Genomic DNA, 26641 nt, shown 5'->3' with positions numbered 1-26641 from the left:
CACTTTCTATATTTTTGCTAATATTATTTCCCTGATTAGGGTTTATTAGGGACTGGATAGCATTAGGTTCGGGGACAGGGAGCCTCCACCATCAGGGGGTCGCCCTGGGCTAAGCAGTCTTTAGGGCATTTAGGGTAAGTTTTTCTACCCTGCCTCTCACTAGACCTTGGTCCCTCTGCCTGAACCTGTGTGTTTATCCTGTCACCATGAATGTAGTACACAATTGTTGGTATATACATCCCCGCTTTATCGTAATTAAAGGTATTTTTAAAAGTCACACTTTCTATTCAATTTACTCTAAAAACTACTGTGACAAGGTATCTTGGCAATATTCTTAATGTTTGGCAGTAATTTGATAGGAATAGTACTACTTAACACACCACTCATATCTGGTGGCACATTCGATTGCACACGCATTGCCCCAAATTGGAAGTAGGAGGACCGACCAAGCATCTTTTTCCATCTCTCGGTTCATAAAATCGATTCAAAATACAGGTCCCCTGTTAGGGGACTTAACAGGGATTAAACTGATAGGAATAGTACTACTTAACACACCGCTCCGATTTGGTGGCACATTCAATTGCACGCGCAGTGCCCCAAATTGGAAGTAGGAGGACCGACCATCTTTTTCATCTCCCGGTTCCTAAAATCGATTCCATATACACATCCCCTAAAAGGGGACGTAACAGGGATTGAACTGATAGGAATAGTACTACTTAACACACCTTATAATAACGCAGAGAGAGGCAATGCAGAGAGAGGAGTCTGAAGAAGAGGAGTCAGAGGAGGAAGGTGGCTTTAAGGAGGTGGAAGACCAAACACAGCAGGCGTCCAAGGGGGCTTATTGTCACCTTTCGGGGACCCTTGGTGTTGTACGTGGCTGGGTGGAGAAAGAGACCTTCAATGACATCAGTGAGGACAAGGAACGGGACATGGCTAGCTTGGTATCCAACCTTGTGCAAATGGGGAGTTTGCGGTTGTTTGCGGTGCGTTAAACAGGGAGTTTGGTCTGTCACTGTGATGCGGGCGTAACCCTTGCACTACCTGATCGATACAACATCATACCTGATGTTTTAAAGCACGTTATTCCAAAAAATTTAGCAATGTTAGGTTATTTATGCCCTTTATGGATTAAAACCCAACTCTACGTCAACTACATAATTTTCCATGGGAGTTTTGCCATGGATCCCTCTCCGACATGCCACAGTCCTGGTGTTAGTCCCCTTGAAACAACCTTTCCATCACTATTGTCGCCAGAAAGAGTCCCTGTGGGTTTTAAAATTCGCCTGCCTATTGAAGTCAATGGCCATTGGCACGGTTCGCCCATTCGCAAACATTTGCGGAAATTCGCGTTCGCCGTTTGCGAACAAAAAATTTTATGTTCGCGACATCACTACATGTGCAACGTCCTAGAGTTGTGTTACTACACGCCTCTACCCCTCTACTGTCCCCTAAGAGCTTTATAATGTCATCTGATGTGATTTTGCTTATGTCCTCCACAAATGTGCATAAAAATCTATGTTAAATACTATTGTAAATGTAATTTGCCTGGTTACCAGTAGGTGGCAGCAATTACAGCTTAGAGTTTAGTGAATCTAGGCTGGAATGGATTATTCCAGCTTTTCTCCCCCTCTGTGAGCGAAATGGGCTGTTCCTACATCCTGCAGCAAGGGTGGAGAAGGAAGTGAGTCAGAGTGAGTGTAGCCCACCCCCTGCTAGGGACAGGGTGTGTAATAGTGTTCAGGAGTAGAGATGTCGCGAACATAAAATTTTGCGGGGACTAACACCTGGACTGTGGCATGCCGGAGGGGGATCCATGGCAAAACTCCCATGGAAAATGATATAGTTGACGCAGAGTTGGATTTTTAATCCATAAAGGGCATAAATCACCTAACAATCCAAATTTGTTTTGAACAACGTGGTATAAAACATCCAGTGTGTGTATACGATCAGGTATGATGTTGTATCGATCAGGTAGTGTAAGGGTTACGCCCGCTTCACAGACATTGACAGACCAAACTCCCCTTTTAATGCACCGCAAACAGTCCATTTGCCCAACCGCAAACTCCCCATTTGCACAAGGTTGGATACCAAGCTAGCCATGTCCCGTTGATGTAATTGAAGGTTTCTTCACCCAGCCACGTACAACACCAAGGGTCCCGGAAAGGTGAATTGAATAGATTTTTCGAACGGGGAGATGGTTAAAAAAACGCTGGCTCCCTCCACTTTATTTGAATCCACGGTCACTGCGTCTGCGCCGTGCAATTTACTGTCCCACCCGATATGAGTGCTATTTTCTATAGTTCTCTCTTCTGATCAGTTTAATCCCTGTTACGTCCCCAATCTGGGGTCCATTTATTAAATGGATTTTTCAAACGGGGAAATGGTTAAAAAATTTCTGGCTCCCTCCCCTTTGTTTGAATCCACGCCACGGTCACTGCGTCTGCGCCGTGCAATTTACTGTCACACCCAATATGAGTGGTATTTTCTGTAGTACTATTCTCATCAGTTTAATCCCTGTTACGTCCTATATCAGGGTGGAAATTGCCTTTTGTGAAAAAAAAATTTAGGCCGGGTACCTTCGACTGCCTTCACAGTGACAGACAAAACTCTGATACACCAAACTGAATTGATTTTAGGAACCGGGAGATGGAAAAAGCAGCTTGGTCGGTCCTCTTACTCCCAAGTTGGGGCACTGCGCGTGCACGGAGCAATGTGCTGTGACACCCTATATGAGTGGTGTCTTAACTAGTACTATTCATAACAGTTTAATCCCTATTACGTCTCCTATCCAGGGACGTGTGTCGAATTGATTAACCATTGTCGAATTAACAAACCATTACGACATCCTGGAATAATTTAGTTCTGAGCTTTGTACTTGCTTTGTATTGGAATTGATGGGGATTTTTTAAATTGTCTGCATTATTTCTAATAAACTATTAAGAGACTTTATTATGATTTTTTAATTTATTTTATGTATTAAAAACCCACCCATACAACTTAAAAAAATAAAATAAAATAAAAAATTAAAGTTTTTCTATGAAAAAATATCCAGCCGATCGCTTTTGGTCTGATCATAATGAAGCAACAGCCTTATCATCTGGGGTGTGGCAACATTGCCAACACACTCATAGAGGTGATGATCGCTTCACTGTGATAAGCAAGCCCCTTCACCACAACAAGGTAACGATCATGAAAGGAGAATTGACACTTGTATGTGCCTTTTTTTGTTTGTTTTGTTTTTGCAGCCACAGTGCAGCACCAGAGGCCAGAAAAATTAGGCACGTACACATGCCTGAAAAACAATGCTATTGTTGCAGCCGCTGTTGTAGCAGCGGCCGGAAAAATTGATGTTGAATTCACAACAGTCATCCGGTATGCAGAAATTAAATACAGCAGCGTGGGGACCATTTTGAGGCCAAGGCATGTCAGGCCTTTTGTTAGTTAAACGTATCCCCTACTGTCAGTCCCTTTGGGATCCATGCCTCATTCATCTTAATGAAGGTGAGGTAATCAACACTTTTTTGACCGAGGCGACTTCTTTTGTCAGTGACAATGCCTCCTGCTGCACTGAAGGTCCTTTCTGACAAGACACTTGAAGTGGGGCAGGCCAGAAGTTCTATCGCAAACTGGGATAGTTCAGGCCACAGGTCAAGCCTGCACACCCAGTAGTCAAGGGGTTCATCGCTCCTCAGAGTGTCAATATCTGCAGTTAAGGCAAGGTAGTCTGCTACCTGTCGGTCGAGTCGTTCTCTAAGGCTGGATCCCGAAGGGCTGTGGCGATGTGTAGGACTGAAAAAGCTTTGCATGTCCTCCATCAACAATACATCTGTAAAGCGTCCTGTCCTTGCCGCCGTGGTCGTGGTAGGAGGAGGATTACTTTCCCCTCTTCCCCTGTTAGATTCCCATTGTGCTGTGACATCCCCCTTATAAGCTGTGTAAAGCATATTTTTTAGTTTGGTTTTGAACTGCTGCATCCTTTCTGACTTCCGGCAATTTGGTAACATTTCCGCCACTTTCTGCTTATACTGGGGGTCTAGTAGCGTGGCCACCCAGTACATGTCGTTCTCCTTCATCCTTTTTATACGAGGGTCCCTCAACAGACATGACAGCATGAAAGACCCCATTTGCACAAGGTTGGATGCCGAGCTACTCATTTCCCGTTCCTCCTCCTCACTGATGTCATTGACGGTCTGTTCTTCCCCCCAGCCACGTACAACACCACAGGTCCCCGATAGGTGACAACAACGAGCACTCTGGTCTTCCTCCTCCTCAAAGCCACATTCCTCCTCTGACTCCTCTTCCTCATACTCCTCTTGCACCGTTGCCGCAGGTCCGGCAAGCGATGATGACAAGGCTGTTACTGGTGGTGATGGTGACCACAACTCTTCCTCTTCATGCTCATCTACAGCCTGATCCAGCACTCTTCGCAGGGCATGCTCCAGGAAGAAAACAAATGGGATGAGGTCGCTGATGGTGCCTTTGGTGCGACTGACTAGGTTTGTCACCTCCTCAAAGGGACGCATGAGCCTACAGGCATTGCGCATGAGCGTCCAGTAACATGGCAAAAAAATTCCCAGCTCCGCAGATGCTGTCCTAGCACCCCGGTCATACAAATACTCGTTGACGGCTTTTTCTTGTTGGAGCAGGCGGTCGAACATTAGGAGTGTTGAATTCCAACGTGTCGGGCTGTCGCAAATCAAGCGCCTCACTGGCATGTTGCTTCGGCGCTGAATGTTTGAAAAGTGTGCGATGGCCGTGTAGGAACGCCTGAAATGGTCACACACCTTCCTGGCCTGTTTGAGGACATCCTGTAAGCCTCGGTCCTTTGAAACAAAGCGTTGTACGATGAGATTCAACACATGTGCCATGCACGGCACATGTGACAACTTGACAAATTCAATGCCGCCAACAAATTGCTTCCATTGTCACACACCACTTTGCCGATCTCCAGTTGGTGCGGGGTGGCTCTCTGCTTTCAGGCAAGTCAACCCCAAGACAGCGTGACACTGTTGTATCCGGGATGTGGAATAGCCCCTGGGGAGCTGGGGGGCTTCAGTTGATGTGCAGCCAGACGCGGCAGCAGAAGAGGACTCAGCCGAGGAGGTTTTGGAAGAGGATGGAGTATGAGGAGTAGAGGAGGTGGCAGTAGGCCTGCCTGCAAGTCATGGCGGTGTCACCAACTCCGCTGCAGAGCCACGCATTCCATGCTTGGCAGCTGTCAGCAGGTTGATCAAATGCGCAGTGTAGGTGATATACCTGCCCTGACCGTGCTTTGCAGACCAGGTATCAGTGGTCAGATGGACCCTTGCCCCAACACTGTATGCCAGAGATGCCATGACTTCCTTTTCAATCACTGAGTAGAGGTTTGGGATCTCCTTATTTGAAAAAAAATTTGTCCGGGTACCTTCCACTGTGGTGTCCCAATAGCGACAAATTTTTTGAAGGCCTCAGACTCCACCAGCTGCTATGGTAAAAGCTGTCGGGCTAAGAGTTCCGTCAAGCCAGCTGTCAGACGCCGGGCAAGGGGGTGACTCTGTGACATTGGCTTCTTATGCTCAAACATTTCCTTTACAGACACCTGACTGTGGGCAGATGAGATGGAACTGCTGAAGGTGAGAGGCGGAGTGGCGGGTGGTTGAGATGGGACAAGGAGGACAGCAGTGGTTGATGTGGCTGAAGATGCCGGACCAGGAGGAGGATGGTGGCTTTGAGCTTGTGTGCTGCTTCTACTCGTCATCATGTGTTGATCTCATAGGCGTTTGTGATGTGCGATCATGTGCCTTCACAAAGCAGTTGTACCTAGGTGGGTGTTGGATTTTCCACGACTCAGTTTCTTTTGGCACAGCTGTTAAAGATTGGGTGTCCTGTGTAAGCCAGTCAACTATTTTCTCAGAATTTTTGGGGTTCAGAGTACGTGGCCTCTGAACACTGGGCATTATTCCAGGGCCAGTGGAAATCACAGCACCACAACGGCCACTGCGGGATGGCATGCATGCCTCTGCCTTTTTTAATGTGAAGTGGTACTATGCATGCAAGGTACTGTGCCAACCTTTATAAGTGGTGGGCACCGGGCAGTGGACACAGTACAGTATGTGTGGGCCTGACACACATGGGCTTGCAAATGTGATTATATCACAGAAAATGCTTAAATATAATTTTTTTATCTGCAAGGTATTTGAGTTAATGACACCCTGTAACGGTATGAGTGCAGGCCTAGCCACTAGCCAGTGGCCACAATACAGTATGTGTGGGCCTGACACACACGGGCTTGCAAATGTGATTATATCACAGAAAACCTTTTAAATAGAATGTTTTTATCTGCAAGGTATTTGAGTGAATGACACCCTGTAACGGTATGAGTGCAGGCCTAGCCACTAGCCAGTGGCCAGTATACAGTATGTGTGGGCCCGACACACACGGGCTTGCAAATGTGATTATATCACAGAAAAATTTAAATATAATTTTTTTTATCTGCAAGGTATTTGAGTGAATGACACCCTGTAATGGTATGAGTGCAGACCTAGCAACTAGCAGTATACAGTATGTGTGGGCCTGACACACACGGGCTTGCAAATGTGATTATATCACAGAAAGTTTTTTTTTATAAAAAAAATTGTCTGCAAGGTATTTAAGTGAATGACACCCTGTAACGGTATGAGTGCAGGCCTAGCCACTAGCCAGGGGCCACAATACAGTATGTGTGGGCCTGACACACACGGGCTTGTAAATGTGATTATATCACAGAAAAATGTTAAATATAATTTTTTTTATCTGCAAGGTATTTGAGTGAATGACACCCTGTAACGGTATGAGTGCAGGCCTAGCCACTAGCCAGGGGCCACAATACAGTATGTGTGGGCCTGACACACACGGGCTTGCAAATGTGATTATGTCACAGAAAAATATTAAATATAATTTTTTTTTTATCTGCAAGGTATTTTCTGTCACACCCTGTATGAATGGTGTGCACGTGCTGTCTGTGACTGAGCCTGCAGCCTCTCACACACGGGCAGCCAGGCAACTGCAATATATATATATATATTTTTATATATATATATATATATATATATATATATAAAAAAGCACACTGTCACTACCAGAGCTTTGAGACGTTCTCACAGCTCTGTGTCTCCACCCCTGTGATGATGTTACTTAGAGTTTGGAGGTGTTCTCACTGTTCTGTCTCTCCGCCCCTGTGATGAGGTCTTTACTCTCAGCTGTTCCTCCTGCGTTTGATTTCCTTGCCTTTAAATCACCCCTCCTCCTGTTGCAGGGCGTGGATTATATTTCTTTTTTCAGTTGTAGCTCTGCCTTGAGTATCTTCACTTCTTAAGCTATTAGTTCTCTGGACCTGTGTTCTGTTGCTGCAAGCACTCCGGATATTGCCAGCGGCCCTTGGATCCGTCTTCTCTGCGGCTCAGCTCCATCGGCTAAGTGTGCAGACATTGTTGTGTACCTGGTGATTTTCTGACTGGATCTGAGGTGGCCACGGTTCCCTCCATATTCTGAGCAGGGCATCGGTGGCCGTGCCCCTTCCACTATTGTAGGGGTTACAGGGCTCATCAGTCTTAGGCACGCGGGCATGCCTCGTTCCACCACATGGATCCGGGCATGTGCTTTAGCAGCATAGGGAGAGTGTTGAGGGTCTGACAGGGGTCACCCTTTCTCTTCCCTAGTTTGGGTCCGGTCAGTAGCTCTTTTTACTGTGTATGCTCTTGTTACCCTTAAACAGCCGTGACATTATAATCCACCAAAACCGTCCTTGTTGACATAGATCCGCTTTCTGACCTGGTTGACCGCATGCAGGGTCTTTCTTTGGAAGTAGCGGATCTCCGTCAATCTGTGACTCAGCTACAAGCATTGGGCTCTGCTCCGGCTCATGGAGTCTGTTGCGAGCCAAAGGTCTCACTTCCGGAAACGTTCTCCGGGGGCAGTGAGAATTTTGTTCGCTTCAGAGAGGCATGTGTACTCCATTTTTGTTTGTGTCCCCACTCCTCTGGTAATGAGGAACAGAGGGTGAGGATTGTCATCTCCCTGGTCAGGGGTAATGCTCAGACTTGGGCTTTTTCGCTGCCATCAGGGGACCCTTCCCTTCGATCCGTGGAAAGATTTTTTGTGGCCCTGGGGCAGATATATGATGACCCGGATCGTGTTGCTCTGGCAGAATCAAACTTACGTATTTTATGCCAGAACAAACTGTCTGCGGAGCTTTATTGTTCTGAATTTCGGAGATGGGCAGCTAATTCAGGCTGGAATGATGCTGCACTCCGAAGTCAGTTCTGTCATGGTCTCTCAGAGGGTTTGAAAGATGCCTTTGCTTTCCATGAGAGACCAACGTCCTTAGAGTCTGCCATGTCATTAGCGGTACGCCTTGACAGGCGTCTAAGGGAAAGAAACAAGACCTCTACGTCCAGCCATTGTCAGTCTAGGGGCAATGGTGCGGACTCATTCAGTATGCAGGGGTCTCATCCTGTCTCACTCCCCTCTGAGGAGGAGCCCATTGCCCCTGATAAAAGAGGATTTAGTCCTCAGAATATGGTGTGTTTTTGTTGTGGGGGCATAGGTCATTTGGCAAATGTTTGTCCGTCTAGGAGATTCCTGAACTGTACTAAGAGCGATAATAAGAGAAAAACCTCAAGAGGTAGATCATCAAGTTCTGCTTCATCTGCTACTTTGGGCAAAGTTGATGTGGGAATTGATGCTTTTCCTCTGACCTGCAGTTCCCGTTTTCTCCTGTCTGCCAGGGTGGCGCTAGAGAGCAAAGTTATTCCTTGTGAGATTTTTGTCGATAGTGGAGCGGCCGTCAATCTTATTGACACTCAATTTGTAGCCTTGCATGGTTTTCAGGTTTGTACATTAGAAAAGGATATACCTGTTTTTGCTATTGACTCTGCCCCACTCTCGCAGAGATCTCTGAAAGGCATTGTTCACAATATCCGGCTAGCTGTAGGAGACACTCATGTGGAGGAGATATCTTGTTTTGTCCTTAACGGATTGCCTTCTCCTCTAGTTTTGGGGCTACCCTGGCTCACTAGACATAACCCCACAATTGATTGGCAAGGAAGGCAACTAAATGAGTGGAGTGACTTTTGTAGAGAGAATTGTCTCACAGCCACTCTTGCACAGGTGTCTACTAAAACTCTGCCATCATTTCTCTCTGATTTCTCGGATGTGTTTTCCGAGAGCGGTGTTCGGGAGCTACCTCCTCACCGGGAGTTTGACTGTCCCATTAACCTCATTCCCGGCGCCAAGCTGCCAAAGGCACGCCTCTACAATCTCTCACAACCGGAAAGACTCGCAATGCGAACCTATATCTCCGAGAGTCTCGAGAAGGGGCATATTCGTCCCTCAAAGTCGTCTGTTGCCGCGGGTTTTTTTTTTGTTAAAAAAAAAGATGGCTCTCTGAGACCTTGCTTAGATTTTAGGGAGCTGAACCGTATCACGATTCGCGATCCCTATTCCCTTCCTCTGATCCCAGACCTCTTCAACCAAATTGTTGGGGCCAAGGTGTTTTCCAAATTGGATCTGAGAGGCGCGTACAACCTGGTCAGGGTCAGAGAGGGGGATGAATGGAAAACGGCCTTTAATACCCCTAACTGGCATTTCGAGAATCTCGTTATGCCTTTCGGCCTGATGAATGCTCCGGCCGTCTTTCAGCATTTTGTTAATAGTATTTTCTATCATTTAATGGGGAAATTTGTATTTATGGTCAGGGCTAGGACAACGTCGGCGCACGCAGAGACACCTGCCCTGAACATAGTGGCTGAATTGTGCCGGGAGCCACGGCGCGGGTACACCAGTGAAAAAAGGGGGCATACCTGAAGGGAGTTTAGAGAAAAAGGGCGGGAGGGAGGGGTGTGAGGCTCGGGCGCCTGGCTGAGCGGCAGGTAGGGGGATAAATAGCCAGACGCCCCTCCCACAAATGCAGGCTGTTAACAGCCTTATTATTTATGGTCAGGGCTAGGACAACGTCGGCGCACGCAGAGACACCTGCCCTGAACATAGTGGCTGAATTGTGCCTGGAGCCACAGCGCGGGTACACCAGTGAAAAAAGGGGGCAAAAAACATCAGTTAGGTACAACACTTTTTTGCAAACTACAAAGCCAGTGATCGAAAGGCGCGAGATATCTCTACTCGAGGATTGGGTATATACCTAGTGAAGCAGGAGGGCCGCCACCGCCCCATGGACCGGATGACATGAGCTGGCACCTGATGCCGAGAAGCAGCGGAGTCTGCCCCTAGCGACATGAGTGGCCCGAATTTACCCTGGGGTCATAGCCTAGACCCTGGGCGAGGGCACGGATGAAAGATATAAACTGAGGGTGCTGAGAAGCTTGCCTGCGTGTGGCAGGAGCGGGCTATCTGGTGATGAACCTTGGATGAGGCCTAGCAGTTGATGCAGCACCTGAACTGGGCACCAATCGTTCAGCGTGGGATAGAATTTACCTCAGAAGGGGGTCCCGTCTGAATGGTTTTGGTGGAAGGTAGCAGGGGAGTGTAATGGCCCTGGCCCCATAACAGATGCTGCTTCAGAGGATGGTTATGGCGATTTGAACCCGCCAGAACCTCACCGGGCCGGAGGAATCCATAAAAGGTGAGATACATGGCCACTTTCAAAATCAGGTTAGTGAAGGGCCCAAAAAGGATTACCATCCATGGACGAAAAAGATCCCTGAACAATTTACCGGACACAGGTTGCCTATGGCTCACGGACCCCTTCCCCTCCTTTTGAATACCCCGAAGGGTGGCTTTAGAAAACGAAGACAGAACCTGGGTGATCCAGGAACGCTGACCACCTGGGCGATCCAGGAACGCTGACAACCTGAGCGATCCAGGGACGCTGACAACCTGGGCGATCCAGGGACGCTGACCACCTGGGCGATCCAGGGACGCTGACCACCTGGGCGATCCAGGGACGCTGACCACCTGGGCGATCCAGGGACGCTGACCACCTGGGCGATCCAGGGACGCTGACCACCTGGGCGATCCAGGGACGCTGACCACCTGGGCGATCCAGGGACGCTGACAACCTGGGCGATCCAGGGACACTGACAACCTGGGAGATCCAGGGACACTGACAACCTGGGCGATCCAGGGACACTGACAACCTGGGCGATCCAGGGACACTGACAACCTGGGCGATCCAGGGACACTGACAACCTGGGCGATCCAGGGACACTGACAACCTGGGCGATCCAGGGACACTGATAACCTGGGCGATCCAGAGACACTGACATTTAAACGAAGACAGAACCTGGGCGATCCAGGGACGCTGACCACCTGGGCGATCCAGGGACGCTGACCACCTGGGCGATCCAGGGACGCTGACCACCTGGGCGATCCAGGGACGCTGACAACCTGGGCGATCCAGGGACGCTGACAACCTGGGCGATCCAGGGACACTGACAACCTGGGTGATCCAGGGACACTGACAACCTGGGCGATCCAGGGACACTGATAACCTGGGCGATCCAGAGACACTGACATTTAAACGAAGACAGAACCTGGGCGATCCAGGGACCCTGACCACCTGGGCGATCCAGGGACGCTGACCACCTGGGCGATCCAGGGACGCTGACCACCTGGGCGATCCAGGGACGCTGACCACCTGGGCGATCCAGGGACGCTGACAACCTGGGCGATCCAGGGACGCTGACAACCTGGGCGATCCAGGGACGCTGACAACCTGGGCGATCCAGGGACCCTGACAACCTGGGCGATCCAGGGACGCTGACCACCTGGGCGATCCAGGGACGCTGACCACCTGGGCGATCCAGGGACGCTGACCACCTGGGCGATCCAGGGACACTGACCACCTGGGCGATCCAGGGACGCTGACCACCTGGGCGATCCAGGGACGCTGACAACCTGGGCGATCCAGGGACGCTGACAACCTGGGCGATCCAGGGACGCTGACAACCTGGGCGATCCAGGGACGCTGACAACCTGGGCGATCCAGGGACACTGACAACCTGGGCGATCCAGGGACACTGACAACCTGGGCGATCCAGGGACACTGATAACCTGGGCGATCCAGAGACGCTGACAACCTGGGCGATCCAGGGACGCTGACAACCTGGGCGATCCAGGGACACTGACAACCTGGGCGATCCAGGGACACTGACAACCTGGGCGATCCAGGGACACTGATAACCTGGGCGATCCAGAGACACTGACATTTAAACGAAGACAGAACCTGGGCGATCCAGGGACGCTGACCACCTGGGCGATCCAGGGACGCTGACCACCTGGGCGATCCAGGGACGCTGACCACCTGGGCGATCCAGGGACGCTGACCACCTGGGCGATCCAGGGACGCTGACCATCTGGGCGATCCAGGGACGCTGACCACCTGGGCGATCCAGGGACGCTGACCACCTGGGCGATCCAGGGGCGCTGACCACCTGGGCGATCCAGGGACGCTGACCACCTGGGCGATCCAGGGACGCTGACCACCTGGGCGATCCAGGGACGCTGACCACCTGGGCGATCCAGGGACGCTGACCACCTGGGCGATCCAGGGGCGCTGACCACCTGGGCGATCCAGGGACGCTGACCACCTGGGCGATCCAGGGACGCTGACCACCTGGGCGATCCAGGGACGCTGACCACCTGGGCGATCCAGGGACGCTGACCACCTGGGCGATCCAGGGACGCTGACCACCTGGGCGATCCAGGGACGCTGACAACCTGGGCGATCCAGGGACTCTGACAACCTGGGCGATCCAGGGACACTGACAACCTGGGCGATCCAGGGACACTGACAACCTGGGCGATCCAGGGACACTGACAACCTGGGCGATCCAGGGACACTGACAACCTGGGCGATCCAGGGACACTGACAACCTGGGCGATCCAGGGACACTGACAACCTGGGCGATCCAGGGACACTGACAACCTGGGCGATCCAGGGACACTGACAACCTGGGCGATCCAGGGACACTGACAACCTGGGCGATCCAGGGACACTGACAACCTGGGCGATCCAGGGACACTGACAACCTGGGCGATCCAGGGACACTGACAACCTGGGCGATCCAGGGACATTGACAACCCGGGCGATCCAGGGACCCTGACCACCCGGGCGATCCAGGGACCCTGACAACCTGGGCGATCCAAGGACCCTGACAACCTGGGCGATCCAAGGACCCTGACAACCTGGGCGATCCAGGGACACTGACAACCTGGGCGATCCAGGGACACTGACAACCTGGGCGATCCAGGGACATTGACAACCTGGGCGATCCAGGGACACAGACATTTAAACGAAGACAGAACCTGAGCGATCCAGGGACGCTGGCCACCTGGGCGATCCAGGGACGCTGGCCACCTGGGCTATCCAGGGACGCTGACCACCTGGGCGATCCAGGGACGCTGACCACCTGGGTGATCCAGGGACGCTGACAACCTGGGTGATCCAGGGACGCTGACCACCTGGGCGATCCAGGGACGCTGACAACCTGGGCGATACAGGGACCCTGACAACCTGGGCGATCCAGGGACACTAACAACCTGAGTGATCCAAGGACCCTGACAACCTGGGTGATCCAGGAAAAACTGACAACCTGGGCGATCCAGGGACGCTGACAACCTGGGCGATACAGGAACCCTGACAACCTGGGCGATCCAGGGACACTGACAACCTGAGTGATCCAAGGACCCTGACAACCTGGGTGATCCAGGAAAAACTGACAACCTGGGCGATCCAGAAAAAAACATTGACAACCTGGGCGATCCGGGAGGCACTGAGATCCCGGGAGGGCCAGGGGACCCCGGCCATACGTACAGACCAGGAGAGAGAAGCAGATTTGAACCAGAAAACGAAAAACCACTGTTTTCTGAGACCGTAAAGTGAAAACACGTAAATCGCTAATTCTGGTATTGTGAAGCAAGGCAGATAAACTTAAAATTAAACGTACAGAGCCCCAAATAATTTGGCAGGGGACCCAAAACTGCGCCCCCCCCCCCCCCCCCTGAAAGCGGGAGGGCAACCTGCATCCCAAAACCAGAATTAATAGATATGCAAGATAGCATGGATATATGTGAAAACAACCTATGACACCATTTTTTAACATGATAGGCTCTCATGCTGAGCCGGCATGTGACCGGCAGTACCCTGACTAGAACGCCGCTCCCCCAACCCTGCCGCCCGCACTTGTGCGAGCGCAACATGCTGGGGGGAGCGGCAATCAAGCGTGCCCCAGCAGGGGGCAGGAAACCAGGTCGGGTGCGAGACGCAGCTAGAACGGAGCCAGCTGAGCCTCGATCACCCGGCAGGCTGGCGTGCTGCGATCCGGATGTCGGCGGAGCGTGAGGGCAGGATACCGGAAGCGATTCGGGTCGGAAGAGGAGGAGATCGAAACCGCAAATGGTGCGTGCGGCTCGGGCGCCCCAGGAGACAGGAGCCGAGTGAGACAGAAAACAAAGCAACACTGCAATGCGCTGTGAAGCACATGTGCTGACAGAGGGAGACGGCTGAAACCCACAGTGAGGGAACCTTGCAGCAGGTGAACCTAAAACCGCATGAGCATATGACCCTAGCAATCTGGCAGAGGGTATAACTGAAAAACTGTGCCCCCCCCCTAAATCAAACAAGACCCCCACTTGCATCGCAGCCACAGGGCAGAGTGCTTGTATGGCTCTGCTTATCCCCTTACCAGCCTGCTAAAAGTGAAGACCAGAAAGCCTGTCACCACGTCCCATGTTAAAAGAAATTGCATACTGACCCAGCATGTGACAGAGGCAGACAACTTAACTGTGATGCCGCTCCCCAGACCCCGCCGCCTGTACCTTAGGGTAGATGCGCGAGCGGTTTATGCTGGGGGAGAGCGGCGTCTGCACCCTATACCACCGGGTGCCAGAATCCAGGCCGGGCGTGAGGCTCAGCTAGAGCGGAGCCAGCTGAGCCCCAATTACCTGGTAGGCTGACGTGCGGCAATCCGGACACCCGTAGCGCGCGTGCACAGAAAAAACAGGAAGCCAAAAACGACATGAAGAGGAAGGAGCGCGATACCGCCAAGTAATGCGTGAGGCTCGGGCGCCTGGCTGAGCGGCAGGTAGGGGGATAAATAGCCAGATGCCCCTCCCACAAATGCAGGCTGTTAACAGCCTTATTATTGGTGTATCTTGATGATATTTTGATTTTTTCGCCTGATGTTCAGACCCATCAGGATCATCTTTTTCAGGTCCTGCAGATACTGCGGGAAAATAAACTGTATGCCAAGCTGGAGAAATGTCTTTTTATGGTATCGGAGATTCAATTTCTGGGTTTTCTCCTCTCTGCTTCTGGTTTTCGCATGGATCCGGAGAAGGTCCGTGCTGTGCTGGAGTGGGAGCTTCCTGAAAATCAGAAGGCATTGATGCGCTTTCTGGGTTTTGCTAACTACTACAGAAAGTTCATTTTGAATTATTCCTCTATTGTCAAACCCCTTACTGACATGACAAAAAAGGAGACGGATTTTTCCTCTTGGTCGGAGGAGGCGCTTGCAGCCTTTTCTAAGATTAAAGAGAGTTTTGCGTCTGCTCCCATCTTGGTGCATCCCGATGTTTCCTTACCTTTTATTGTTGAGGTGGATGCTTCCGAGGTGGGTGTGGGTGCAGTTTTGTCCCAGGGCCCCTCTCCTGCCAAATGGCGACCTTGTGCCTTTTTCTCTAGAAAACTCTCCCCGGCAGAGAGAAACTATGATGTGGGAGATAGGGAGTTGTTGGCCATCAAGTTGGCTTTTGAGGAATGGCACCATTGGTTGGAGGGGGCCAGGCACCCTATCACCGTTTTTACCGACCATAAGAATCTGGCGTACTTGGAGTCGGCCAGGCGTATGAATCCGAGACAGGCCAGATGGTCTCTGTTCTTCTCCAGATTCAATTTTGTTGTTACTTTCCGCCCTGGGATCAAGAATGTGAAGGCTGATGCTCTCTCTCGCTGTTTTCCGGGAGGAGGAAACTCCGAGGACCCGGGTCCCATTTTGGCGGAGGGGGTAGTTGTTTCTGCTCTATATTCCGATTTGGAGGCCGAGGTCCAGGCTGCCCAGTCTGAGGCACCTGCCCATTGTCCCTCCGGGAAGTTGTTCGTGCCTCCTGAGCTACGTCACAAACTCTTTAAGGAACATCATGATACGGTTCTTGCTGGTCACCCCGGGAGTAGAGCCACGGTAGATCTCATTGCTCGGAGATTTTGGTGGCCGGCTCTTCGTAAGTCTGTGGAGGGTTTTGTGGCGGCTTGTGAGACGTGCGCTCGCGCTAAGGTCCCTCGTTCACGACCTTCAGGTTCCCTTCTCCCGTTACCCATACCTTCCCGTCCTTGGACACACCTGTCCATGGACTTTATCACGGATCTTCCTCGTTCCTCGGGGAAGTCGGTGATCCTGGTGGTCGTGGACCGTTTTAGCAAGATGGCTCATTTCGTTCCTTTCCCTGGTTTACCCAATGCTAAAACGTTGGAGCAAGCTTTTGTCGATCATATTGTTAAATTGCACGGCATTCCCTCTGAGATTGTTTCTGATAGAGGCACGCAGTTTGTGTCCAGGTTCTGGAAGGCTTTCTGTTCTCGCCTGGGGGTTCGGCTGTCCTTCTCTTCTGCTTTTCACCCGCAGTCGAATGGTCAGACTGAACGCCTTAATCAGAATCTGGAGACATATTTGCGCTGTTTTGTGGCAGAGAACCAGGAGGATTGGTGTTCATTTCTCCCACTTGCTGAGTTTGCTTTGAATAACCGTCGTCAGGAATCTTCTGATAAGTCACCATTTTTTGGTGCATATGGGTTCCATCCGCAGTTTGGGACATTCTCGCGAGGGGCTCTTTCTGGTTTACCTGAGGAGGAGAGATTTTCCTCGTCATTGTCTACCATTTGGCAAAAGATTCAGAGTAATCTCAGAAAGATGAGTGAGAAGTATAAGCGTGTGGCTGATAAGAGACGTGTGCCTGGTCCGGACCTGAATGTGGGTGATCTGGTGTGGTTGTCTACAAGAAATATTAAACTGAAGGTTCCCTCCTGGAAATTGGGTCCCAAGTTTATTGGGCCTTATAAAATTTTGTCAGTCATCAATCCTGTGTCCTTCCGCCTTGATCTTCCACAGGTTTGGAGGATACATAATGTATTTCACAGATCTCTCTTAAAACCATATGTCCACGGTACCCTCCTCTTTGCCTCCTCCTCCGATTTTGGTTGATGGCAATCTGGAGTTTGAGGTTTCCAGAATTGTAGACTCTCGCATTGTCCGCGGTTCTCTTCAGTACCTCGTTCATTGGAAGGGTTATGGTCCTGAGGAGAGGATGTGGGTTCCGATGTCGGACATTAAAGCCACTCGCCTTATCAGGGCATGTCATAGGGCTCATCCTGGGAAGGTGGGTCCTGGGTGTCCGGAGTCCACCCATAGAGGGGGGGTACTGTCACTACCAGAGCTTTGAGACGTTCTCACAGCTCTGTGTCTCCACCCCTGTGATGATGTCACTTAGAGTTTGGAGGTGTTCTCACTGTTCTGTCTCTCCGCCCCTGTGATGAGGTCTTTACTCTCAGCTGTTCCTCCTGCGTTTGATTTCCCTGCCTTTAAATCACCCCTCCTCCTATTGCAGGGTGTGGATTATATTTCTCTTTTCAGTTGTAGCTCTGCCTTGAGTATCTTCACTTCTTAAGCTATTAGTTCTCTGGACCTGTGTTCTGTTGCTGCAAGCACTCCGGATATTGCCAGCGGCCCTTGGATCCGTCTTCTCTGCGGCTGCAGCTCCATCAGCTAAGTGTGCAGACATTGTTGTGTACCTGGTGATTTTCTGACTGGATCTGAGGTGGCCACGGTTCCCTCCATATTCTGAGCAGGGCATCGGTGGCCGTGCCCCTTCCACTATTGTAGGGGTTACAGGGCTCATCAGTCTTAGGCACACGGGCATGCCTCGTTCCACCACATGGAGGCGGGCATGTGCTTTAGCAGCATAGGGAGAGTGTTGAGGGTCTGACAGGGGTCACCCTTTCTCTTCCCTAGTTTGGGTCCGGTCAGTAGCTCTTTTTACTGTGTATGCTCTTGTTACCCTTAAACAGCCGTGACACACACTGATGTACCAGCCCTGAAAAGGGCTTTTTGGGGTGCTGTCAGGACGCTGTCCTTACAGCAGATGAGTCTCTGGACACAGCTAACGCTTTCCCTATTGAATCAGCAGCAACAACACTCTCCCTCCTCTCACTGTGAATGCAGCTTCCGAATGAATCTAAAATGGATGCTGTCCATGAGGTGGGAGGGTCTGGGAGGGAGGGTCTGCTGCTGATTGACTGGAATGTGTTTGCTGACTGTGAGGTACAGGGTCAAAGTTTACTCAATGATGATGTATAGGGGGCGGACCGAACATCGCATATGTTCGCCAGCAGCGGCGAACGCGAACAAGCTGTGTTCGCCTGGAACTATTCGCCGGCGAATAGTTCGGGGCATCACTATTCAGGAGAACCCCTGTATAGGGAAGACAATAAAGACCTAGTCTCTGCTGAGACTTGCTCATATACCCAGTCTGAGCACCTTCCGCTCAGCTGGATGAGAAAAGCAGAAAACTACAAACTCCAGAATTCCAGGAAGAAAGAAACCCCTGAAAATCCATCTGAGACATAAGTCCAGAGACCTAGGAGAAGCTATTCCCTCCTAAGCTAGTCTGTCCCCCACACATCTAAGCTCCATATTTAAAGCAGAAGCCCTCATTCCTGACAATCATTGCCAAAACCTGCTGGGACCAAGAGACCAAAGCTGTATACTGCTTGGATGCAAGTTCTTTCAAGTAAAGCAACGTCTGAACTTCATCTAAAGGTCTGGAAAGAATTTCTTCTGCAAATTTACTCTATTACTCCTACTATAACTACATTGAATTGTATTGCCAGGAGTCCAGCTGTACCCAGGTAGGAGACACCATGACACAATTATCCCTATGCTACAGAGACATCATAGGCCATTACACCACTCTGGCATTGCTAGTCTGAGACGTGTGTTATAGCACCTTAGAAGGGCCCTGGGATAGTACCCTGTGCACGCTGCAATTGGCGTCACGTCAAATACAGAACATTAACAACCCATAACCTGGCCATTGCACATGCACAGACGGCCCTCACTTTCTGCAGCAGCTCAAACATATCGGGGTAATCCTTCAGGAACCAGGATTGGAACGATGCTCTGGTTCAACATAGACTGAGGTACAGGGTTTATACAGGATGACGAATCGGGGACAGAACTCTTTGTAAACCGCCGCTCGGTTAAGAGGCCATATTTTTCTCAGGCCCGTCATAACTTTTACCAAGGGGCTCAGGTGCAGTATACCCCTATGCAGTCCCCGAAAGGTTTCTTTGCCTACTCCGTAAAGCATTGGCATCAGTGCCCGAGCAGAAGCACTGGCAGGAAGGCCCAGCTGCAAGGGATCAGGTTAGCCGCCTACAGGAATAGCAGTTCGATGCCCGGCAATGTCCAGAGAGATTAGCACCTGGGCCTGAGCCTCTCATACCGGGACTGCCCGCACCCCCAATCATGGGTCTGCAGATGGAACACATAGACCAGACAGCCTTGGTATATAGTCCAACTAGTCCTACCAGTTGACTAAAAAGGGAACATCTGGAGTTATCGATACAAACAACTCAAGTGGAGGCTTATTTATCAATGCCACTCCAGCCAGAGGTCCTGGATTCCTTTGAAATGGTAGGAGCAGTTGGCCTAATCAAAAAGAAGATGGCTGGGCAGATGAAAAGTGTAACCACCTGGCCAAGTCTGACTTCCGCCACAGGAGGGCAGTGGCGCTGTACTACCCATGCTCGGATGGATTTTCAGAGGGAGGACAAGCCTCTTATCCAGTTTTCTAGCTCACGCAGTAAGAAAGACTTCCAGTCCCTCCTCTAAGGAGCTGGACCATCACTCACCATTAAAGTAAAAGAACAATGACTTTGGGAGCCACGGCGTGGACTACTCCTGAAGGGTCAGGGCCTGTTGGTATATTGTGTGTTTTTAATATGTTTATGTTTACAGGTTGCACCCATTGTGCCCTCACCTGGATGGTCATGTTAGTAAGGACCCCAGCTACCAAAATCCAAGTTCACACAAGGACAGTGCCTATTTCCTTTCTTTTTTTTGCCCCTTTTCAGTTTTTTTTTGTCTAACATTGCCTTACTTATTATGGATTGCCTCTCAGCACAATCAAAAAACTAATGGTCCTTGTCCTTAAAGGAACCGAGTGGTTATGTGCCAAGCAGATCTAGTACCGTTAAGGGTAACCTGCTGCTGATATGCACAGAGAAAAGTTCAGCTCACTCCATCATCAGGATCACCCGCGTGCACAGAACAGGCCGGTGAGCCCATGCAGCATTAATGCAATTCAGCAAACAATTAAGAAATATTTGCCTATACTTTATGATTATGTACTGCACTGTATGTTGAGACAAGGATGTAGAATGTAGTGAATACGAAAACTTTCCATGATGCGAACAATTCCCATGTATAGCCTATAAAATCGTACATCAATTGCAATTCGATGGGGGTAGTATATGTCATCCAATGTACAACCTGTGAGATGATGTAGGTGGGATGCACCACTAGAAAATGCAAAATCCGAATTTTGGAGCATCTCAACTACATCAGCAATCCTGACAGTGTGAACATATCCAATGCTGCTAAACATTTCATATACAAGCATGAACGCAAAGTGCGAAATTTTAGAGCTTTTGCGATTGAACAAGTAAGGCTTTTGAAAAGGGGAGGTGATTTAAAGCAGTTGGTTAGATTGAGAGAGGCATTTTGGATCTTCAAATTAGATACCAGACATCCGAATGGTCTTAATATGAAAAATGAACTTATGCATTTCTACTGACCATTTTTTTGGATCGATAATAGAGATAGAATTTATTTACAGTTGCAAGAAAAAGTATATGAACCCCTTGGAATTATATGGATTTCTGCACAAATTAGTCATAAAATGTGATCTGATCTTCATCTAAGTCACAACAATAGAAAATCACAGTCTGCTTAAACTAATAACACACAAATAATTAAATGTTACCATGTTTTTATTGAACACACCATGTAAACATTCAGATTGCAGGTGGGAAAAGTATCTGAACCCCTAGACTAATGACATCTCCAAGATCTAATTGGAGTGAGGTGTCAGCCAACTGGAGTCCACTCAATGAGATGAGATTGGAGGTGCTGGTTACAGCTGCCCTGCCCTATAAAAAACACACACGAGTTCTGGGTTTGCTTTCACAAAAAGCGTTGCCTGATGTGAATGATGCTTCGCACAAAAGAGCTCTCAGAAGACCTACGATTAAGAATTGTTGACTTGCATAAAGCTGGAAAGGGTTATAAAAGTATCTCCAAAAGCCCTGCTGTTCATCAGTCCACTGTAAGACAAATTGTCTATAAACGGAGAAAGTTCAGCACTGCTGCTACTCTCCCTAGGAGTAGCCTTCCTGTAAAGATGTCTGCAAGAGCACAGTGCAGACTGCTCAATAAGGTGAAGAAGAATCCTAGAGTGTCAGCTAAAGACTTACAAAAGGCATATGCTAACATCCCTGTAAGCGAATCTACGATACGTAAAACACTAAACAAGAATGTATTTCATGGGAGGATACCACAGAGAAAGCCACTGCTGTCCAAAAAAAACTGCTGCACGTTTACAGTTTGCACAAGAGCACCTGGATGTTCCACAGCAGTACTGGCAAAATATTCTGTGGACAGATGAAACCAAAGTTGAGATGTTTGGAGGAAACACACAACACTATGTGTAGAGAAAAAGAGGCACAGCACACCAACATCAAAACCTCATCCCAACTGTGAAGTGTGGTGGTGGGGGCATCATGGTTTGGGGCTGCTTTACTGCATCAGGGCCTGGACGGATTGCTATCATCGAAGGAAAAATGAATTCCCAAGTTTATCAAGACATTTTGCAGGAGAACTTAAGGCCATCTGTCCACCAGCTGAAGCTCAAAAGAAGATGGGTGTTGCAACAGGACAACGACCCAAAGCATAGAAGTAAATCAACAACAGAATGGCTTAAACAGAGTAAAATACACCTTCTGGAGTAGCCCAGTCAGAGTCCTGACTTCAAACCGATTGAAATGCTGTGGCATGACCTCAAGAAAGCGATTCACACCAGACATCCCAAGAATATTGCCGAACTGAAACAGTTCTGTAAAGAGGAATGGTCAAGAATTACTCCTGACCATTGTGCACGTCTGAACTGCAACTACAGGAAACGTTTGGTTAAAGTTATTGCTGCGAAAGGAGCTTCAACCGGGTATTAAATCCAAGGGTTCACATACTTTTTCCACCTACACTGTGAATGTTTACATGGTGTGTTTAATAAAAACATGGTAACATTTAATTCTTTGTGTGTTATTAGTTTAAGCAGACTGTGATTGTCTATTGTTGTGACTTAGATGAAGATCAGATCACATTTTATGACCAATTTGTGCAGAAATCCACATCATTCCAAAGGGTTCACATACTTTTTCTTGCAACTGTATGTTGTAATAGCATATGCTACTAAATTCACTTATGCACGATAATATGTATCTGTATTCGTATTTATAGTGTGTATTTATTTTTTTTGCATATGAAATTTTATATTCACATCTATTATTTTGGTTAAGGAATTTTCACATTATATATGCAAAATATTGATTTTACATGGATGCTCATTGCATCTTTATTGTTGGACAGTGTGAACAGTGCCTTACCTAGGGAGCAGGGGGCTCCACCCTTTCCTTTTGTTTCCTTCCCCCGCCCTCCAGGTGGGGGTGGAACCATGTGCTCACAGACCAGTATTTAATCCTTGGAAAAGACACTGTTCACAGTTAAGAATAAGAACTCTGTTCGAAATGCGTCAATGTTGCTACACTAGTGGGTGCATGTCCTGTATATTATTTTCTACTGCCTGAATAAAGACGAGGATTTTAGCTATCAAGAAAACGTGAGTGCTGGAACTTTGTTTTATCATTAACCTGCTGCTGATGTGTGTTTTTTGAAGGAATAGTCCTCATGGAGATGTGGGAGAATACAGGCTCCTTCTCCTAAGTTGCCCCTTGTATTTAGCCCCTAGGTTGAGTATGTCCTAAGTAGTGATGAGTGAGCATGCTCAACCAAATACCTGTTCGGCTCGAGCATCACTATGCTCGACACATGGCGGTACTAGGCTGAGTCTCCTCCCCGTACATTTTGCGGCTGCTAAGCAGCCAATAAACCTGCAGGTAAGTACTGTCATCACTGTAATGCCAGTAGTCAGTGATTGGCTCGCCGGAACGCGTCATCAGGTGCTATATAGCACCCGATGACACGTGCTCTGATCATTCATACTCAGGGAGAGCAGAGGGTAGGAAGGGAAAGGCAGTGTAGGGAGCGAAATTATCCGTTATTATTCGAAGAAAACTTTTCAACTACCCAAAAGTCCTTTTACTAAATTGAGTCCTTTTTACCTGTACTAAATTGATCAGTCTCAGGGACATCTGTGCTGAGGAAGGGACAGATAGTGCAGGGAGAGAAATTTGCTGTTTTTACTACCAAAAGCTTTTCAAAGACCCCAAAGTCCTTTTAGGACTACTGTGTGTGTGTTTGACAGCAGTAATATATTTTTCTTTAATACCTATTAGTGACATATACTGTACATCATCCGCAGACTGTGTCTTTTTGCTTAAATTCAAATAATCAGCGCCACATTTATTGTCTATAGTGTGCGTTTAATACACATCCTTGACATTCCATCCGAAAACTGTTTCTTTAGCGTAAATTTCAATAATCAGGGGCCAGTCCTCATCTACTGTCTCTGTAGTGTGCGCGTGTAATACACATCCGTGACATATACAGTACTCCATCCAAAAACTCTTTCTTTAGGGCAAATTCCAATAATCTGGGCCTAATCTAGTGTCCATAGTGTGCGGCTTTCTGTGACATATACTGTCCTGCATCCGAAAACTGAGTTTTTTATTGCAAATTCCAATAATCTGGGCCTAATCTAGTGTCCATAGTGTGTAGCTTTCTGTGACATATACAGTATGTAAATCACAGAAAAAATGCACCAAAAGGATATGCCACTGACTATACTAGCTAGTCATACAAGCAGATATTGAAAGCTGAGACTTTTGCCAATATATTCCTGTCAGGAACACATCGGAGCCCATCATGCACCACGTCACGGTCTCTCAGCATGGCAAGGGTCCTACCACTGCGCTAACTATGGTGTGAACACGGTCTGAAGGTGATGAAATTTCAGTGATTTATATAATTATATTTTCATTCGCACAATGCTCCATTTTGTGTAGGATGCCTTTGTGGTGCATGTGGACCGCGCCGGCATCCTCCATTGTACACATATTTTGCTGGGGATGGTTGTTTGCTGCGGTCCACATGCGGTGGATTGCTTCCCCAATGAGAAACACGCTGCAGTGTTTTGGGTTTGAGCGGTTCCCCCATATTTGCCACTATATTTCCGTGATTATGTTTTATATGTATTGTATGTGCCTTTACCTGGCATTTAAACATTCTTTTGCACCTGGTAACCTTCATCACACGGTCTGATATGGGTGTGGCTTACAGTCTTGCTATATTCACATTGCATTAGTTGTCCTGCTATGCGGTCGTGTGGAAACTTGGCTGTGCGCTGGATTTTGTCACCTTCAGACCGTGTTCACACCATAGTTAGCGTAGTGGTAGGACCCTTGCCATGCTGAGAGACAGTGACGTGGTGCTTGATGGGCTCCGATGTGTTCCTGACAGGAATATATTGGCAAAAGTCTCAGCTTTTAATATCCTCTTGTATGACTAGCTAGTATAGTCAGTGGCATATCCGTTTGGTGCATTTTTTCTGTGATTTATATAATTATATTTTTCATCTGCACAATGCTCCGTTTTGTGTAGGATGCCTTTGTGGTGCATGTGTCTGAAGTTTTTGTATCCAAAAACTCCAGTGCACAAACCGGTAACCTAACCACTGAGCTATGCTCTCATAAAACACTGTAATCTGTTAGCTTACAGCATTTCAGACACATAGCCAGAAGTTCAGCTATATACTTTCTTTGGTTGTGTGATTTAGCATACACATACACAGTATATCTATAACTCAATCTGACTTTGACCCTGACCTATGAAGAGCATAAGTCAAACTCAGATGTTTGAGTCAAATATCAAAATTCGGGTCAGGTGTCGGGGTCAGGTGTCAGAGTGAGTATTTTGCCTCACACTGACATTATTCTGATGTGTGACTATAATATCTGACCATGTCCTAAAATGAACACTGTATATATGTCATTGTTTCGGGAAGAACATTCCCTTTGTCACAAGAAAACATATAACCTGACAGTTCATACTATTGCACGTCCCCCTCATCTCATCTACCATTGATGAATATCTCTAAACTGTTGTTTCCTCCTGTCTCTGACAGTTTTTACCTTCGCTGACTCATATTGGCTGATGTTCTTAGCAAGATCGGTGCAGGGAGCCGGATCCTCATTATCCACTGTTGCAGGTGAACATTGTGTCCTTATTGGCTATTAATAACCTATATTCTAACGTACAGTACAGACCAAAAGTTTGGACACACCTTCTCATTCGAAGAGTTTTCTTTATTTTCATGACTATGAAAATTGTAGATTCACACTGAATGTATCAAAACTATGAATTAACACATGTGGAATTATATACATAACAAAAAAGTGTGAAACTACTGAAAATATGTCATATTCTAGGTTCTTCAAAGTAGCCACCTTTTGCTTTGATTACTGCTTTGCACACTCTTGGCATTCTCTTGATGAGCTTCAAGAGGTAGTCACCTGAGATGGTTCTCACTTCACAGGTGTGCCCTGTCAGGTTTAATATTTAATCAGTTGGGTTGTGGAGAAGTCAGGTGGATACACAGCTGATAGTCCTACTGAATAGACTGTTAGAATTTGTATTATGGCAAGGAAAAAGCAGCTAAGTAAAGAAAAATGAGTGGCCATCATTACTTTAAGAAATGAAGGTCAGTCAGTCCGAAAAATTGGGAAAACTTTGAAAGTGTCCCCAAGTGCAGTCACAAAAACCATCATGCACTACAAAGAAACTGGCTCACATGCGGACCGCCCCAGGAAAGGAAGACCAAGAGTCACCTCTGCTGCGGAGGATAAGTTCATCCGAGTTACCAGCCTCAGAAATCGCAGGTTAACAGCAGCTCAGATTAGAGACCAGGTCAATGCCACACAGAGATCTAGCAGCAGACACATCTCTAGAACAACTGTTAAGAGTAGACTGTGTGAATCAGGTCTTCATGGTAGAATATCTGCTAGGAAACCACTGCTAAGGACAGGCAACAAGCAGAAGAGACTTGTTTGGGCTAAAAAACACAAGGAATGGACATTAGACCAGTGGAAATCTGTGCTTTGGTCTGATGAGTCCAAATTTGAGATCTTTGGTTCCAACCACCGTGTCTTTGTGTGACGCAGAAAAGGTGAACGGATGGACTCTACATGCCTGGTTCCCACCGTGAAGCATGGAGGAGGAGGTGTGATGGTGTGGGGTGCTTTGCTGGTGACACTGTTGGGGATTTATTCAAAATTGAAGGCATACTGAACCAGCATGGCTACCACAGCATCTTGCAGTGGCATGCTATTCCATCCGGTTTGCGTTTAGTTGGACCATCATTTATTTTTCAACAGGACAAT

General features: G+C 48.4%; 1 protein-coding gene across 1 annotated transcript in view; it reads left to right on the top strand.

Annotated features, from left to right (window-relative positions):
• Positions 1–26641, top strand: part of LOC122929257 (chromaffin granule amine transporter-like) — a 285527-nt gene that overhangs the window by 94348 nt on the left and 164538 nt on the right. Inside the window, exon 5 of the mRNA XM_044282773.1 lies at positions 25387–25470. Coding sequence (XP_044138708.1) covers positions 25387–25470 — 84 coding nt within the window. The remainder of the gene's footprint in view (positions 1–25386; positions 25471–26641) is intronic.

This window comes from Bufo gargarizans, chromosome 2 (assembly GCF_014858855.1).
Source record: "Bufo gargarizans isolate SCDJY-AF-19 chromosome 2, ASM1485885v1, whole genome shotgun sequence".
NCBI classification, from domain to species: domain Eukaryota; kingdom Metazoa; phylum Chordata; class Amphibia; order Anura; family Bufonidae; genus Bufo; species Bufo gargarizans.
This window is presented reverse-complemented; position numbering and strand designations above follow the sequence as displayed.